Here is a 17321-nt window from a genome sequence, read left to right as displayed (position 1 = left end):
ATGCAGAGAAGTGATTCATGGTGTGTTGTATGATTTTTAAAATACTTTGCAAGTAACTACGACATGCTTCCACTTGCTGAATTGTTACGGTAAAGATAAGGGCAGCACAGCGGTAGAACTGTTGCCTCACACTACCAGAGACCCAGGTTTGATCCAGACCTGTCTATGTGGAGTTTGCACGGTCTCCCTGTGACAGCAAAGGTTTCCTCCCACATCACAAAGACGTGCAGGTTTGTATGTTAATTGGCTTCTGTAAAAAAATTGTAAATTGCCCCTAGTGTGTGGGATAGTGCTAGTGTATGGGGTGAGTGCAGATCGGCGTTAAATTGGTGAGCCGATAGGCCTGTTTTCATGGTTTATCTCGAAAGTCTAAATTCCAAAGACGTGGGATTGTAGACTTCTGTAAATTGCCCCAAATGTGCAGAGAGTGGATGCAAAAGTCAGACAACATAGAACTAGTTTGAAAGGTTTATTGACATTCGGCGTGGACACGGTGGGCCGAAGGGCCTGTTTCCATGCTGTACCTCTAAACAAAACTAAACTAAAACAATATAAATGTAATAATAATTAAAATAAATGATTAATTATCTTTGATATGATGGCTCAATTGATAATGATCTTGCCTCTGCCTTTATGTCTCTTTCCAGAGACATAAGTACTAAATTGTTGGAAAAGATGTTAAATCAAGGACCCACCCAGTGCCTTAGGTGGCTGTATAAAGTAAGCTCTTTTGAGGAGGATAAGGGAACTCTTCCAACTGTTCTGACCAATATCAATCCCTCAAGTAATCGATAAAACAAATTGAAGACACAAGAGACTGGAAGACACAAGAAGACACAATGATGCTGGAACCATGCGCAAAAAACATAGTGCTGGAGGAACTCAGCGGATCAGGCAGCATCTGAGGAGGGAATGGACTGGCAACCTAAATTAAAATAACGCAAATTGATCTGCTCATTTCCTAGTGCAAATTTCCTTGTTTAGAACAGACGATGGGCTGTAAAATGCTTTAGAGATATTGAAATGACACATCGTGCTACATCAGTTCTCCTTTGTTGAACCTGGAGATGTAATGAGCATTAAAGTTAATTAATCTGTAACTATTTTCCTCTCAATTCCTAAAATTTCCTGCATACTGAATAAATATATTTTTATTTCTCTTCCCATTCTCCTCCAATGATTTCTGTGTTCAGAGATGTGGTTTAATTGTGGCTATTTAAGGAAACTGACACGTATAATTATTTTGTTGTACAGCTGTAGAGAAAGTTCTTAAAGAATAAATATTTTCACAGGGTGATTCAGTTCAAATGGTTGATGAGAGCCCTTTCTCCGACTCTTCCACCTTGGAGCAGAAAACGAGCAATATTGGTGGGACCACTGGATGTATCAGTTTATGGATGCAGTGGATGCTACCCAAAGTGACAGTCAAATTGTTTGCTCATGAAGCTGGATTGAATGGCACAGGTGAGAAATGTTTCCTCTCCAATTATTAATTTAAGCCACTCATCCAGCCATTAATTATTTAGAATTCAGATTATTACTATTTCCTCACTAATTTAGGTTTAGGTTTAAATTGAGAATATAATTTCCCTGAGATGGGTAATAACAAATCAGTGAATTTTTGCTCTTTGAATGATTTCCTTTCTTGTTGACTTTGGATTGCAATTCCCAAAATAAGTTATGTGTTGCAGTGAAAAGGGATTTTGCTCAGGTTCTTGATAGCACTTGTGTCCAATCTCCTAAAGATAATGTCTCGACGAATCTTTGATTTAATCATGATTTCTTCTGAAAGTATATTTCAGGAAATCTATGGATGAGAAATTTGTAGTTTTATTTTAATTGAAGAGGGTGCAAATATATTCTCTCTTTCTTTCCTTCTGCCTGTCCCGCGGAGTTACTCCAGCATTTTGTGTCTATCTTCGATGCAAATATATTTACTGTATGTAGAACACTTGATGTTTTGACTTGCAATAAAGACATGAAATCGTGTAGGATGAAAGGACTAGTTGGACAACAACCTGCACCTCATTCATGATAGTTAGAGTATCTTGATTAAGTAGGGACACAAGGAACTGCAGATGCTGGAATCTTGTGTAGAACACAAAAGAGCTGGAGTAACTCAGTAACTGGCAGAAACTCCGGAGGTCATACAGTAGATAGGCACCATGTCAGGTCAGGTTCATCCTGAAGAAGAAACCTAACCCAAAACTTTACCTATCCATGTCCTTGAGGTGCTACCTGACCCGCAGAATTACTCCAGCACTTTATTTAGTTTAGTTTAGAGGTACAGCGTGGAAACAGACCCTTCGGCCCACCGAGTCAGCGCCGACCAGCGATCCTCGCACACTAACACTATCTTACAAACACTAGGGACAATTTACAATTTTACCGAAGCCAATTAACCTACAAGCCTGCACGTCTTTGGAGTGTGGTAGGAAACCGGAAAACCTGGAGAAAACCCACAAGATCATGGGTAGAATGTACAAACTCCATACAGACAGCACCCGTGGTCAGGATCGAACCCGGGTCTCTGGCGCTGTAAGGCTGCAACTCTATCGCTGTGTCACCGTGCTGCCCCAGTGTGTTCTATCTTTACTAGGTACTTCCTTCCTCCCTCAATTAATCACAACTATGTAACATCCTGGGAAATAGAATATCTAAGACATAGAATAATGTTCTGTAAAATTTTCTTATCCCCCCCATTCTATCAAAATAACAGAATCCATGTGGTATTTATATGGCTTCATAATGTTCCAAAGAATTCTGTACTGTCAAATTACCCTGACAGTCCATATTGGAGTATAGACACAAGGTGCTGGAGTAATTCAGCGAGTCAGACAGCATCTCTGGAGAAAATGGATAGGTGACATTTCAAATCGGGACCCTTCAGACCCAACCTGAAATGTCACCTATCCATTTTCTCCAGAGATGCTGCCTGACCCGTTGAGTTACTCCAGCATTTTGTGTCTATCTTTGGTATAAACCAGCATCTGCAGTTCCTTTTTATTGCATATCTGAGTATATTTCTTAATAATATTTGAAAATCAACACTTTTCATAAGAACCATTGTGAATTGCAGAGATCAAAAGATCAAATTTGGAGAGTGAGATCACAAATTTTATTTGTTGAATAAGAGTGCAATGAATTTTGGACTGTTGCATTTTGCTGAAATGGCACTTGGGAGACTTGTTGGACATTGAGTTTGAATTATAAAACTAAACTGCTCTTTCTTTTGCTGGATAACTTGTAACGCATTGACAGAATGATCAATTTCTTCATAAATAAATGTCTGTGATTATACCTGTAGAGATCTGTGTCGTGGGAGAACTTGAAGACCTGAGTGCTTCAGTAGATATTCAAGATGTTTACACTAAACTGAAATGCAAAGTGGGCAGCTTCAATATTGATCACTACAAGAACAGGTAATTTCATGACAGTTTCTCAGTCAAGACGGGGTCATGATTAGTTAATTGAAGAAGTCCGTCTGTGTTTCTTTCAGATGCTTGAATATATGCACCATCGTGAGGTTGCAATATCAAACTGCAATGAGGGCCGAGTTTAATGTCCAGTGCTTTGTAAGAGACAAGGAACCGCAGATTAGTTTAGTTTAGTTTAGAAATACAGCGTGGAAACAGGCCCTTTGGCCCACTGAGTCCGCACCAACCAGCGATCCCCACACATTAAGACTATCCTCTGCACACTGGGGACCATTTTTTACATTTTACATGCCAATTAACCAACAAACCTGTACATTTTTGGAGTGTGGGAGGAAACCGAAGATCTCGGAGAAAACCACGCGGTCACAGGGAGAACGTACAAACTCCGTACAGACAGCACCCATGGCCAGGATGGTAGCTGGGTCTCTGGTGCTGTGAGCGCTGTAAGGCAACAACTCTACTGCTGCGCTACCATGCTGCCCTTCCAGATGCTGGATACTTGAGCAAAACGCAAAGTGCTGGAGTAATTCGGACAGTAGCATCTGTGGAGGGAATGGATAGGTGACGCTTCGGGTCTGACCCAAAACGTTGCCTATCTATCCATACCCTCCACAGATACTGTGTGTAAGAAGGAACTGTAGATGCTGGCCTATTACCAAAGATAGACACAAAATGCTGGAGTAACTCAGCGGGTCAGACAGCATCTCTGGAGAAAAGTAACGTTTCTTAAGACTGAAGAAGGGTTACGACCTGAAACATTATCTATTCCTTTACTCCAGAGATACTGTCCGACCCGCTGAGTTACTCAAGCATATTGTGTCTATCTTTCCACAGATACTGCCTGATCTGTTGAGTTACTTTAGCACTTTGTTCGTGCGATTTGTATCGGGCAAAATTTGCAGATCGATGTGTGACAGTGCCCCTGTACCAATGAACTGAGAACTTTGGCCTTGCAGCCTTTGGTACAGCAAAGCCTGGTACCTATTTCTGCGCTGTATCTCTGAACTAAATTAAACTAAACTAAACTAAGCTCCTCAACAATTTTTGATAGTGATTTGTATGTAAATTTTTGATGGCCCACCTTCCTTTTCAAGTTTGTCCATTTATGGAATGAATCTTGCAAATTCTGTGATTTCAGCACACAGGTACCATGGCCTGGTTTCAATCGTCTCACCCAGTTTTGCTTTCCACCATTTATGTAAACCTAACTCACAAGGTTTATAAAGTGAATCACAGGCTATAAACATCCATATTGAGAAGTATTTAGATATAAAATGATTAAGGAATGATTTATTATTGCAAAGGCTGCTTTGTAATTTGTTTCCATTGCAATCTTTTTTGAGATTTCTCAGTGTATCAGTAAAATTGAAAGAAAAATGTGAGGGTGTTGTTTTTAATCTTTTGCATTCAATTTGAAATGGAGATACGAGATAAGACCCGTTTATAGTTTGCGAGTTGTGTTTCTGAACAGATCAACATCCTACTCCACTCGTGATTCATATCTTCAGTTGGTTACTTAAGGAAGACTAAATATTATTGTAAAATAAAAGATGAGAGAATGATACAGATGAAATAAGAAAGCAAAGTGAGAGAGAATCATAGCTAACTGTTGAAATAGTTTTCTGTCTTGCACGATAGGCCATAAGGTTGATACTTTTAATTAAACAATAATTCTCTTTTGAGGCTGGGCATCAAAGGTTACGGTAAGAGAAGGCAGGAGAATGGGGTTGAGATGGAAAAGCCACGATCGAATGGCGGAGCAGACTTGATGGGCCGAAGGGCCTAATACTGCTACTATGTCTTATGAAAGTCTGAGGGTTACATTGGCCGTGATCTTTGAGCATCAAGGTATTTAGAGCCTTCGAAAATTTGATAAAAGTTCACCGTGCTAAAATATGGGAGCGTATCAGCGCACCTCAAAAATGCAATAGAATGTCAAAATCAGAGATGCGATTTAATTCTTCATTATTAGTTCACTGAAATGGCACTTTGAATATAACTTACGTGATATCGTTTGCTCTTAATATTCATACCATTAATATACCATAGGCCTAAAATGACAATGAGTTCAAATCACATCATGGTAGGAGGGGGATGAAAATTTGGTAAATTAAATAAATCTGGAATGAAAAATTGGTGTCAGTAATGATGATTGAAGACTATTAATCATGTTCTTAAACTTCATTCTATATAAATATCTGAGTCATGTTTATAATGAAATGTTGTCTTGTGATAGTCATTTCACATATAAGACATGTCATAATTATGTGTGAGGTTAATTAACCTGTGCTTATTATTTTTAAGAATGTTCTCTAATTTACCACTAACTATCAGAGCAGTGTTGTAGATGACTTGAAGTCTGATGATCTGAATTGGACAATTTTTCCTTTGTTCATATAGATCAGTTTCCCTAAAATATATGGGTCAAAAACAATTGTTATGATGCGGGCAGGCATCAAGCTGATGTACCTTGTACAATTCAAAGCTATTTTGAGTTGAGTTAATGCAACAGCCTGCTAATAAGAAAAATGAATTTGTCATGCATTCCCATATTAATAGATTATCATCTTAAACAAAAATAAACATCCAACTGTTATCTAATTTCCACTGGCAGGGCTGTTTTTGGTGCGTATGACACTCTTGACTCTCGTAACCAGGTGAGCAAAGTGCCCAGCTAGGTCCTTTGTGTAAGATAGTGCCTGGTGCAAGTGGCAGACCGATGACCCAGTCAGTCGTTGGAGTATGGCACAGAAAATAATTAACACATTTCTTCAAACTCATATGAATGGGTGAGGTGTTAAATAAAAAAAGGCTGTTGTGGTTTTCAAATACCAAAAAGACAGAAAAGATTTTGGAAACTCGGCAGGTCAGACAGCCTCAGTTGAGAGAGAAACAGAGGTAACACTTCAGGTTGATGACTTTTTATACATTAATCATTGACGTATTGAAAATCCATTAACCTGAAATGTTACTTATATTTCTCTATGCAGAGGCTACCTGACCAGCTAAATATTGCAAGAATTCCCTGTATTTCAGATTATCGTCATCTGAAGTTTTTTGCTTTTTAATTGTTGCCTGGGTTTCAACAACTAAGTTACAGAGAAAGGTTGAATAAGTTAGGTCTTTATTCTCTGGAGCGCAGAAGGTTAAGGGGGGACTTGATAGAGGTCTTTAAAATGATGAGAGGGATAGACAGAGTTGATATGGACAAGCTTTTCCCTTTGAGAATAGGGAAGATTCAAACAAGAGGACATGACTTCAGAATTAAGGGACAGAAGTTTAGGGGTAACATGAGGGGGAACTTCTTTACTCAGAGAGTGGTAGCGGTGTGGAATGAGCTTCCAGTGGAAGTGGTGGAGGCAGGTTCGATGGTATCATTTAAAAATAAATTGGATAGGCATATGGATGAGAAGGGAATGGAGGGTTATGGTATGAGTGCAGGCAGGTGGGACTAAGGGAAAATAATTGTTCGGCACGGACTTGTAGGGCCGAGATGGCCTGTTTCCGTGCTGTAATTGTTATATGGTTAATGTAAAAGTATCGGTTTCTTTAAAAAAAACATTTTCTAAGGTTAGTTAAAAAAACAAGTTAAGAAAATAAGAGTCTGCAAATATCTCCATTATTTCTCAGATATAAAATGTAGAGTCTGCCTGCCAATGTGCTTTTCTGTAAATTTTGAATTCAGATTTTGGGATTCGCCTTGCCAGTTTTCTTTTTAGTATAATTCTATTTTTTAATGTTTTATTTCAAACTCGTGTTTCCCTCCACAGCTCTCAACATGTTACAGCAAAACATTGTTTTACACTTGTACTTTTCCCTTCTCACATTCTGCACTATCTGGGTGGCACAGTGGCGCCACTAATGGAGTCCTGCCTCACAGCGCCAGGGACCTGGGTTCATTCCTGACCTCAGATATTGTATGTGTGGAATTTGGGACTGTGAGGGTTTCCTGCCAAAAGCTTGCAGATTAGTAGATTAATTGGTCACTGCAAATTCCTTGTAGTGTTTAGGTGAGTGGTAGAATCTGAGGGGTGTTAAGAAGAATGTTGGGTTAGTGCAAAATGAGAGATTGAGTGCCGACTAGATGGACTGTAGGGTCTGTTTTTTGTGCTGTATCACTCTACAACTATCCTGCCCTTACCAACCAACTCAATGTACAAACCCAAATGGACAAACAATAATATGTTTTTTTTAATGACACCATAGATTTATGGGATATGGAATATGGATATGGGGAGAAGGCAGGCATATTATTGATAGGGGACAATAAGCCATGATCACAATGGATGGCGGTGCTGTCTCGAAGGGCTGAATGGCCTCCTCCTGCACCTATTTTCTATGTTTCTATTTCAATGGGGTTGTCATTGGCTTTGCATTTTTCTGTCCCAATGATCAGATTGCCTTGTTTAGCTTAGGCATTGTAAGTGTTATATGGGCAGATTCCATTTTTAGTGTGGATTAAAAAAAATACTATGTAGAAATAAGAAAAATAAAGTCAAAAATAACGTAAGAGTTCAAGTGGGGTTTAAATTATATCTGTACAGGTCGCCTAGGATTCCTGTCTCATCCCATTTGGGCCATTTCATTTTGAATCCCCACATGCAGCTGAACAATGCACAAGAATCTCATGAAATGTTCTTGCAGAATAGACAACATTTATTTCTAGTGATATCGGTGAAGTGTTAACCAATCCACAAATATATTGCTGCTTCATAAATGATGATAAGTATTACTGAATGGAATTTCAAATTTGTTTATTGAGCTCTATGATGATTCTTTCTCCCTGTGTTTAGTTAATACTGGGTGCATGTATTTTCAGTGTAGTTTATATTTTATGTAAGTCACTCTAAATCACCAGACTGCTTAGACTAGACAAGGCAGGAATTGTGTTTTCCAGGCCAGATGAAGGCTGGCACACAGGACAGTTTGATGGACTCCTTCTACAATGCAAAGAAAAACCTGGGGTGAGACTCTCATCGTGAATAACTCACTGCAGACTTCTCAATACTCAAACTGAATGATAAATATCTTGCAAATTCTGAGGCAGAATGTGAAGACAATGGTTACAAGTACTAATCTGTTCAGCAGAATTTCACAGTTTGACACGTCACTTTGCAAGCTTCATGCAGCCTCTTCTTTCATATGTGAAATGATCCAGGAAATATGCTGTTCAGCAAATTGTTTTCTTTACTGCAATAGAGTCGTAGAGTTTTACAGGATGGAAACAGGCCCTTCGGCTCGACTCATCTACACCAGCCCCATTTGCCAACGTTTGGCCCAGATCCCTCTAAACCTTTCCATTCCATTCCAAGTGTCTTTTAAATGCTGTTATATTATCTGCCCCAACTACCTCCCTTGGCAGCTCATCCCATATGCCCACCGCCCTCTGGGTGAAAAAGTTGTCCCTCTGGTTTCTATTAAATCTTGCCCCTCCTACCTTAAACCCATGTCCTCTGGATCTTGGTTCCCCTACTCTGGATAAGAGACTATGCATTCATCCTATCCATTTCATGAAGACAACGTACAATCTGATTTAATCCTTAGTTTAACGAGAGAACGCCGATTTCTTAATACAATAGGTCCTCAAAGATAAGCAAACAAATATCTAGAACGTTTCATACTTGTCTTTCAAATATAGTTTCCTGATTTCAATTTAGTAAGAAATTTCCTCCATTTTGTCCTCCTTAATGATCTCTTCAGGAGCATTTGAGATTCCCAGTCTAATCTATCCATACAATGGCAGTTTGAATTTCAAACTAATATGTTTTCCTTTTAAATCTATTTTTTATTGGTGAAAACTAAACCTCTTCAATATCAGAATTACTTTTTAAAATTGCAAGAAAAAATGGCAAGCATAATTCTGAACAGATGGCTACCACTCTCATCTGTAAGACTTTCCTCTCATAAATAAAAGGTATTATTCATAATAATTCAAAGAATTATATAAATACGTTCATACATTTTCTTTAAAGCACTTTCTTCTTTACGACAAAATGAAAGAATAACAGAGGTTGAAATAATTACTGAGTGTATGTCAGATATACGCCATTCTAAAAAGACTGCGTTTTGTGAAGGCAATGGTATTAGTTCTTGTAACCGTGTTTTCTCATTTCTGGTGGTGCTTACTGCTTAGATTCCAAATCAAACAGGTTTAATTTTCTACTTTCTGCTGAATTTAATTACGAACATTAGACCAAAAGGAAGTCTGTAAGTTTATCTTCATGTTTTCCCTTTGTTATGTGTCCCCAATTGAATAATTAATGCAAAATTAAAACGTTAAAACAGTAATTGTTTTGGTACATAATTCCTTCCAAACTCCTTACCTTTTGTAAGTGTAATATTTTGGAAATTTAATTGGTCAAAGTTTGCTTAATAAAAAACTTAACTGATGATCTCCCCAGCCCTTCAAATGACATGTGGATAAAGTGGCTTATCCACTTATTACTTGATCTTGGAAACACATAACATGGGATCACCTGGATGGCTTTATCTCCAGCTGCCTTCAACTGTTATAACCTTCAGTATAATCAACACAATCTTTAAATTTTTTTTGCTTATGGCCTTTTTTATTGCTTTTTCCCCTCCCCACCACTGTCTCTTTTCTCTCTCCTGTCCATCACCTCAAGCCTCGGGGAAGGCCCGTGGTCTCTGGGGCATTTCGGAGGTGTCGTACTTTCTTGTACTGACAAGCTGAACAGACGCACCTTGTTGATCCGACCCCTCAGCAAGCAAGATCCTTTCAGTCATTTCTCTGGCTTCTTTCCTCCTGTAAGGAATAAGTTAAATTACTATTACTGCTTTAATTAAATCTAACCTTTAATCTATATAAATTTATTGCAATGCATGTGTGAAATCTTCAATTTGTGATCAATCTTTCAATTATTTCCTTGTGTAGCACCACTTCCTTTTTTTTTTAATGCACAAGGCATTAAATATAACCAGGCAGTTTTGACAACGATTATAAAAAGGTATTATCCCTTCAAATGTCACAACAGTGCTGGAGAGTTTCTGAAATCAGTCGGCTCCTTCATCGATTTGGCCCTTGCAAGCAGGTTTGCGACTTCACCCTTGTGCTCAGTGGAGTAAGAGAAGAAGTGAGCACAAGGTGCAGTTAGTCACTTTAATGGAACAATTATATATGTGGAGCTGCATATTCCCAGACTTGTTTAAAACAAAACACTTGGAACAGGTGTAAAAGTAATTTTAAAACAATGAATCTTTGTCAGCAAACAGTATGCAAGTGGAAACTAGTAATGAAAACCATTAAAATCGTTTTTCACTCGAAGTAAACCTGGGCTTCAATTACAGTATTGTGTGTTTTAGTTTAAAAGTAGGGCCCTCCTAGTGTTACACAAGGAAGTAATTTGCTTGTAAGAGACTTTGAAAATGGCTACTTTCATTTTTATATATTTATTGCAGATGGTCATGCTTTCAGCTTAAAATGAATGACTTTAAAACTGTCTTAAGAAGCATGGTTACTATAAAGTAACTTTTCTCTGTTTCATTTGACATAAATATCCGCTGCCCATTATTGATTTGTGGTGTATACTTTGTGATCATGCAGATGGCAGCCAAACTTTTGGAAGGCTCCCACCAGCAGCACGGATTTCTTTCCCTCACCTACACCAGGGCGGTAACGCGAAACGTCAGGCACAAGTTAACGTCGAGGTCGGAGCGGGCTTCGCGGAGCTTGCACAGGCTGTCGGAAGGCGTGGTGGACAGTTCTCCCCAGTACCTTCACGAGATCCTCCTCAGTTCCCAGCCTTTCGACGTCGTGCTCTCCTTCCCACTGATTCACAAGGTGGTCGGCATATTCCAAGCTAAGTTGCCGAAGAACCCAAGGGGAAAGAGGAAATCAACGGGGCAACCCATGAGGGCACATACCTTGACATCGCGGGACCTGCCGCTTATGTACATCAACACAAGTGTTATCCGAGTTTTCTTTCCCAAAGGGGAGCATGAGCAGCATGAAGGAGGTAATCTATTGAACATTGTTAACAAAATGGTTCCTAGCTCCTCATTGAATGGTTTACACCGCACCTAGAATATTGTTTGAGTTCTGGTGAAGGAGTCATACACCTCTGAAATAGCGCCCTTTGGCAGTCTGAAGAAGGGTGTCGAGCCGAAACGTCACCTATCCATGTTTTCCAGAGATGCTGCCTGAGCCGCTGAGTTACTCCAGCATTTTGTGTCTCTGGTCCAACGAAATTCCAGCATCTGCCATCTGCCCACATCTAATCTTGTCCCATTTGCTTATGTTTGTCTCATATCTCCCCAAATCGTAGACTACACATGGGTTGGGGACATTTCGGGTCAGGCTCTTTCTTCAGTCCGTTCAGTTCAGTTTCAACCTGAAACGTTACCTATCTATGTTATCCAGAGATGCTGTCTGACCTGCTGAGTTACTCCAGCACTTAGTGCCCCTCTAAACCTTTCCTATCCATGTACTTATCCAAATATTTTTTTATAGATTTACTGAAGGCAACTGCACAAGTACGGGTGCATCATTTTTGTGAAATAAAATGCCTTATCTAAAATGAATAGGGAGTTATGGGTTAGTTTATAACTTTCACCCTATTTGTCCCATACAATTTTGCATTCTATTTAATCAGTCAATTATTCAAATGTTATCAATTGTCAAATGTTATCAATTGTCATGTTATCAATTGTCACACTTATTCCTTCGTCTTCATGGCTTGGTTTTTGCTCTGTGCCTTTCAAAATCATGTCCAATCAATTTAATTTACCACTGGTGGACTCCAATCAAGTTGTAGAAACATCTGAAGCATAATCAATGGAAACAGGATAAACCTAAACTCAATTTTGAGTGTCATAGCAAAGGGCGTGAATACTTATGTAAATGTGATATTTCAGTTATTTATTTTTAATTACTTTGCAAAATTTTCTGAATACCTGTTTTTGCTTCTTCATTCTGGTGTATTGTGTGTAGATTGATGATAATAAAAAAAGAATTTAATCCATTTTAAAATAAGGCTGTAACGTCACAAAATGTGGAAAAAGTGAAGGGGTCTGAATACTTTCTGAATGCACTGTAGACCAAACGCAGGCAGATGGGACTTGTGTAGATGGACATGTTGGTCGGCATGGGCAAGTTGGGCCGAAGTGCATGTTTCCATGCTATATTACTCTATGACTCTGAGATAAACGGATAGGTCATTCCTCCTTCTTCCCGCTCTCATCCAGCAGAAGATACATAAGCCTGAAAGTACACACCACCAGACTTAGGAACAGCTTCTTTCCCCATGTTATTAGGCTTCTGAACAGTCATTCCATAAGCTAGGGTAATGTCCGATTCACCTCTACCCCATTGTGAACATTGCACTTTGTCTATAGAGCAGATGGGCTACAATGCCGAAAATATATTCTGCACTTGGTAACTTCCCCTTTGCTCTATCTATTGTATTTGAGTTTGATTTGATTGTATTTATGTATGATATATCTGATTGGATAGCAGGCAAAATAAAGCTTTTTACTGTACCTCAGTTCATGTAGCAATAATAAACCTCAACCGCAAACCGAAGGGCTTTAGTGGAATGTGAGCTAAATACACGAAAATGCAACTTGCCTGGAATGCCAACTTAGCCACCATGGGCAGGAAGGGCCAATGGCCTGCTGTATAACTCTATGACTCTATGATTTATGTTTGACTTACCCCAAACTAGGATATTTCATTGTTTAGGAAAGAACTGCAGTTGCTGGTTTACAACAAAGATAGACACAAAAAGCTAAGGTCACTCAGCGGGTCAGGCAGCATCTCTAGTGAAAAGGAACAGGTGACATTTTGTGTCGAGACTTCTTCAGACTGAGCGTCAGGGGAGAGGGAAACTGGAGATATGACAAAGAACAAACTAAGGTACCAACAAACAAAGGTTCTTTGCACCTTTTCTTATCTCTAGTTTCTCTGTCCCCAGACTATCAGTCTGAAGAAGGGTCTCAACCCAAAACGTCACTCATTACTTTTCACCAAAGATGCTGCCTGACCCGCTGAGTTTTGTGCCAATTATAGGATAGTTCTTTAACTGTTCAATAACACAAATGGAATGCCTTGATGGAGAATGTTCTTCCTATGTATTTAGCATCCAGGCCATAACCTACATGTTTTACTTCAGTAAGTTTAAATTAAATTGGAACTTACAACCTGGTAATGTGCATTTCACAATTTGAATTGCAGGAGTTGCAGAGACTAAAGAGGATACTTTGGTTGTTAAAATTGGTTCAGTATCCATGGCTCCACAAGCTGATAACCCGCTCGGAAGGACAGTTCTGAGGAAAGACGTTTACCAGTAAGTAAATCCGTCCAGAAAAGCTGCCTGAAAATCTTTTGAATGTATTTTGAACTCTCCCCTTAATGTCATTACCAGAAGCATCATTATTATTTTGCTGCAATCTAGCTTAACGGGGAGTTTGTTTTATTGTTTTTAGAGTACAAAATCATGAGAGGAATGTATCGGGTAGACACACAGAATCTCTTACCCAGAGTAGGGGAATTGAGAACCAGAGGACATAGGTTTAAGATGAGGGGGGGGAATGATTTAATAGAACCTGAGGGGTACCTTTTTCACACAATGGAGTGTTGGGTGTACGGAACGAGCTGCCGGAGGAGATATCACAATGTTTAAGAATCATTTACATGGATAGGTAAGACAGGTACATGGATAGGGCAAGTTTAGAGGGAAATGGGGCAAACGCAGGCAGGTACGATTAGTGTAGATGGGACATGTTGTCCGGTGTGGACAATTTGGGCCGATGGGCATTTAACCACGCTGTAATACTCTATGACTCAAAATTAAAAAGTGTCATTTCCATTATTAATGGGAGGCAAACTTGGCACAAATTCATGTTGAGGTCATGTTGGCTGCAAATATGAAAGAAAGAACTTCGAAGATGAAGCTTTTTGACACAACTTAATCTCTGTAAACCTTCCCAGGATATGTAAAACATACTAAATCATGTAGATTGTGGAACTAGGCAGATATTAATCATGTGAAAGATTGTTAATTCTCCTTTGGCATCACTACACAAACAAAAAGCATCAGCTCGAGCTAGTTGTGAGAAAAATGAATTGAGTGAGGTGAGTTCAGTAGGTTTGAGACACAAGGAACTGCAGATGCAAGGTTTACGAAAAACAAAGACATAGTGCTGGAGTAACTCATTGGGTCAGGCATACTCTGTGGAGAACATGGATTGATGACGTATTGTATCCCAACACCCATCAGGCTATTGAACACTACAGACTCCCAACTGAACTCTGAACTACAAACTAGGGACTTAGAGATTAGATATAATTTAGTTTGGAGATCCAGCGTGCAAACAAGTCCTTCGGCCCACCGCATCTGCGCTGACCAGCGATCCCCACACACGAGGGATAATTTACAATTAAACCAGGGCAATTACCCTTCAAACCTGTATGTCTTGAGTATGGTTGGAAACCGGAACATCCGGAAAAAAAACACGTTTTCTCTTACACTATATAGTATTTTTTTAATTTATTGAACTTTTTTTGGTTGTTTACTATGTTATCTAGTGAGTACTGAGTTTTAAACCTGTTGTGCTGCTGCGAGTAAGAATTTCATTGTTCAGTTTTGGTGCAATTGATTATTAAGCACTCTGGATACTTGAGTTACTCTAGCATTTTGTGTCTTCTTCAGTAAATTTTGTTAGCTCTCTCATTGTTATGTAGATTTTCTTCTTCTTCTTAAGCCCTTTGCTCCTCTAGGGAGCTTAGGCCATTGACAAATGTCCTCCGCCTCACTCGGTTGTTGGCAGTTCTTTCGAGATCTCCCCAGTTGAACCCACTCTCAGACATTTCTTATTCTGTATGTAGATCAGATGACACAAATGTTTTGACTTTAGACTTCAGAGATAGAGCACAGAAACAGGCCCTTCGCCCCACCGAGTTCCCGTCTACCAGCGATCACTCCGTACACTTGCACTATCCAACACACTAGGGATGATTTACAATTTTTTTTACCAAAGCCAATTAACCAACAAACCTGTACATATTTGGAGTGTGGGAGGAAACTGGAGTACTCTGAGAAAACCCACGCGATCACAGCGAAAATGTACAATCAGACAGGTTGTCAGCATCGAACTGGGGTATCTGGCGCTTAAAGGCAGCATCTCCACCGCTGCACCACTGTGCCGCCCTGCATCACTGTAAGGTGTTAAACGCTTGCCCCAGGTAAGTAAGTAAGTAAGGAAGTAAGTAAGTTTATTGGCCAAGTATTCACATACAAGGAATTGCCTTGGTGCTCTGCCCACAAGTAACAACATGACATACAGTGACAGTTACGAATGACTCAGAAAACACTAAACATTAATAACAATGACATTAATGATAAAACACCATTGAACAAGCATGTGAACCAACAAAATACCAGATCAAAGGGAGGCTACAGATTTTTGGCTGTTGAGTAGAGCAACTACTCTTGGATAAAAACAGTTTTTATGTCTGGCTGTGGCAGCTTTGACAATCCGGAGTCACCTTCCAGAGGGAAGTGATTCAAAGAGTTTGTGGCCAGGGTGAGAGGGGTCAGAGATGATCTTGCCCGCTCGCTTCCTGGCCCTTGCAGTGTACAGTTCATCAATAGAGGGAAGGTTGCAGCCAATAATCTTCTCTGCTGATCGGACGATTTGCTGCAGCCTCCAGGTGTCGTGCTTGGTGGTTGAGCCAAACCAGACCATGATGGAGAAGGTGAGAACAGACTCTACGATGGCCGTGTAGAATTGGACCATCATTGCCTGTGACAGATTGTGCTTCCTCAGCTGCCGCAGGAAGTACATCCTCTGTTGTGCCTTTTTGACTGTGGAGTTGATGGTAGCCCCCAACTTAAGGTCCTTGGAGATGATGGTTCCCAGGAACTTAAAAGACTCCACAGATGTGACTGTGGTGTTGTTGTTGGTGAGTGGGGTAAGGGGAGGGGGAGCTCAACTAAAGTCTACAATCAATTCCACTGTCTTAAGAGCATTGAGCTCTAGGTTGTTGCTACGGCACCAGGAAGCCAGCTATGACACTTCCTGTCTGTAGGCAGATTCCTCCCCATCCTGGATCAGTCCAATCAGGGTTGTGTCGTCCGCAAACTTGAGAAGCTTGACAGAGGTGTCTGGAGGTGCAGTTGTTGGTGTACGGAGTGAGAGAGGAGAGCAGAGAGTATGCAGCCTTGCGGTGCTCCTATGCTGAGCGTTTGTGGGTCCGAGATGTGCTTTCCCAGCCTCACATGTTGCTTCCTGTCTGTCAGGAAGTTGGTGATCCACTGACAGAGGGGTTCAGGCACAGTCAACTCGGAAAGTTTGGAGTGTAGTAGGTCTTGCACAATGGTGTTGAATGCAGAGTTAAAATCAACAACCAGGATCCTCACATAGGTCCCTTGGTGGTCTAGGTGCTGTAGGATGAAGTGCAGGCCCAGGTTGACTGCATCATCCACAGATCTATTGGCCCGATATGCAAACTGTAGAGGGTCCAGCAGGGAGTTTGTGATATTTTTCAGCTTGGCCAGCACAAGCCTTTCGAGTGTCTTCATGTCTACAGAGGTCAGTGCGACAGGCCTGTAGTCATTAAGACAAGTAATCCTTGCCTTTTTGGGTGCAGGGACAGTAGTGGAGACTTTGAAGCAGGCAGGGACAGTACATGTTTGCAGGGACTGGTTAAAAATGTCTGTATAGACCGGTGCCAGCTGTTTGGCACAGAGCGTAAGAGTAGAGGGGGAAACATTGTCAGGTCCAGGAGATTTCCGGCTCTTTTGTCCTCTGAAAATCCCCTCCACCTCTATTTTTATTGTTATGTTGGAGGTTATGTTGTGCAGCACAGGGGGCGTGGGTGATTGGATGTGAAGTGGCGATTGGAGGGGGGTGGGTGTAGAAGGG

At 40.3% G+C, this 17321-nt stretch overlaps 1 protein-coding gene across 6 annotated transcripts in view; it reads left to right on the top strand.

Annotated features, from left to right (window-relative positions):
• vps13b (vacuolar protein sorting 13 homolog B) overlaps positions 1–17321 on the top strand; it is an 806769-nt gene that overhangs the window by 530129 nt on the left and 259319 nt on the right. For 5 of the 6 annotated variants that reach the window (XM_033019455.1, XM_033019454.1, XM_033019453.1 and 2 more), the window contains exons 26-30: positions 1293–1464; positions 3308–3422; positions 10064–10205; positions 11002–11413; positions 13630–13741. In XM_033019455.1, the coding sequence (XP_032875346.1) occupies positions 1293–1464; positions 3308–3422; positions 10064–10205; positions 11002–11413; positions 13630–13741 (953 nt within the window). Of the gene's footprint in view, positions 1–1292; positions 1465–3307; positions 3423–8334; positions 8402–10063; positions 10206–11001; positions 11414–13629; positions 13742–17321 lie in introns of all 6 variants that reach the window. The other variant, XM_033019457.1, reaches the window with a different exon arrangement.

The sequence above is a fragment of the Amblyraja radiata genome, chromosome 4 (assembly GCF_010909765.2).
Source record: "Amblyraja radiata isolate CabotCenter1 chromosome 4, sAmbRad1.1.pri, whole genome shotgun sequence".
NCBI classification, from domain to species: Eukaryota; Metazoa; Chordata; class Chondrichthyes; order Rajiformes; family Rajidae; genus Amblyraja; species Amblyraja radiata.
Note: the sequence above shows the minus strand (reverse complement) of the source record. Positions and strands in the feature narration are given on the sequence as shown.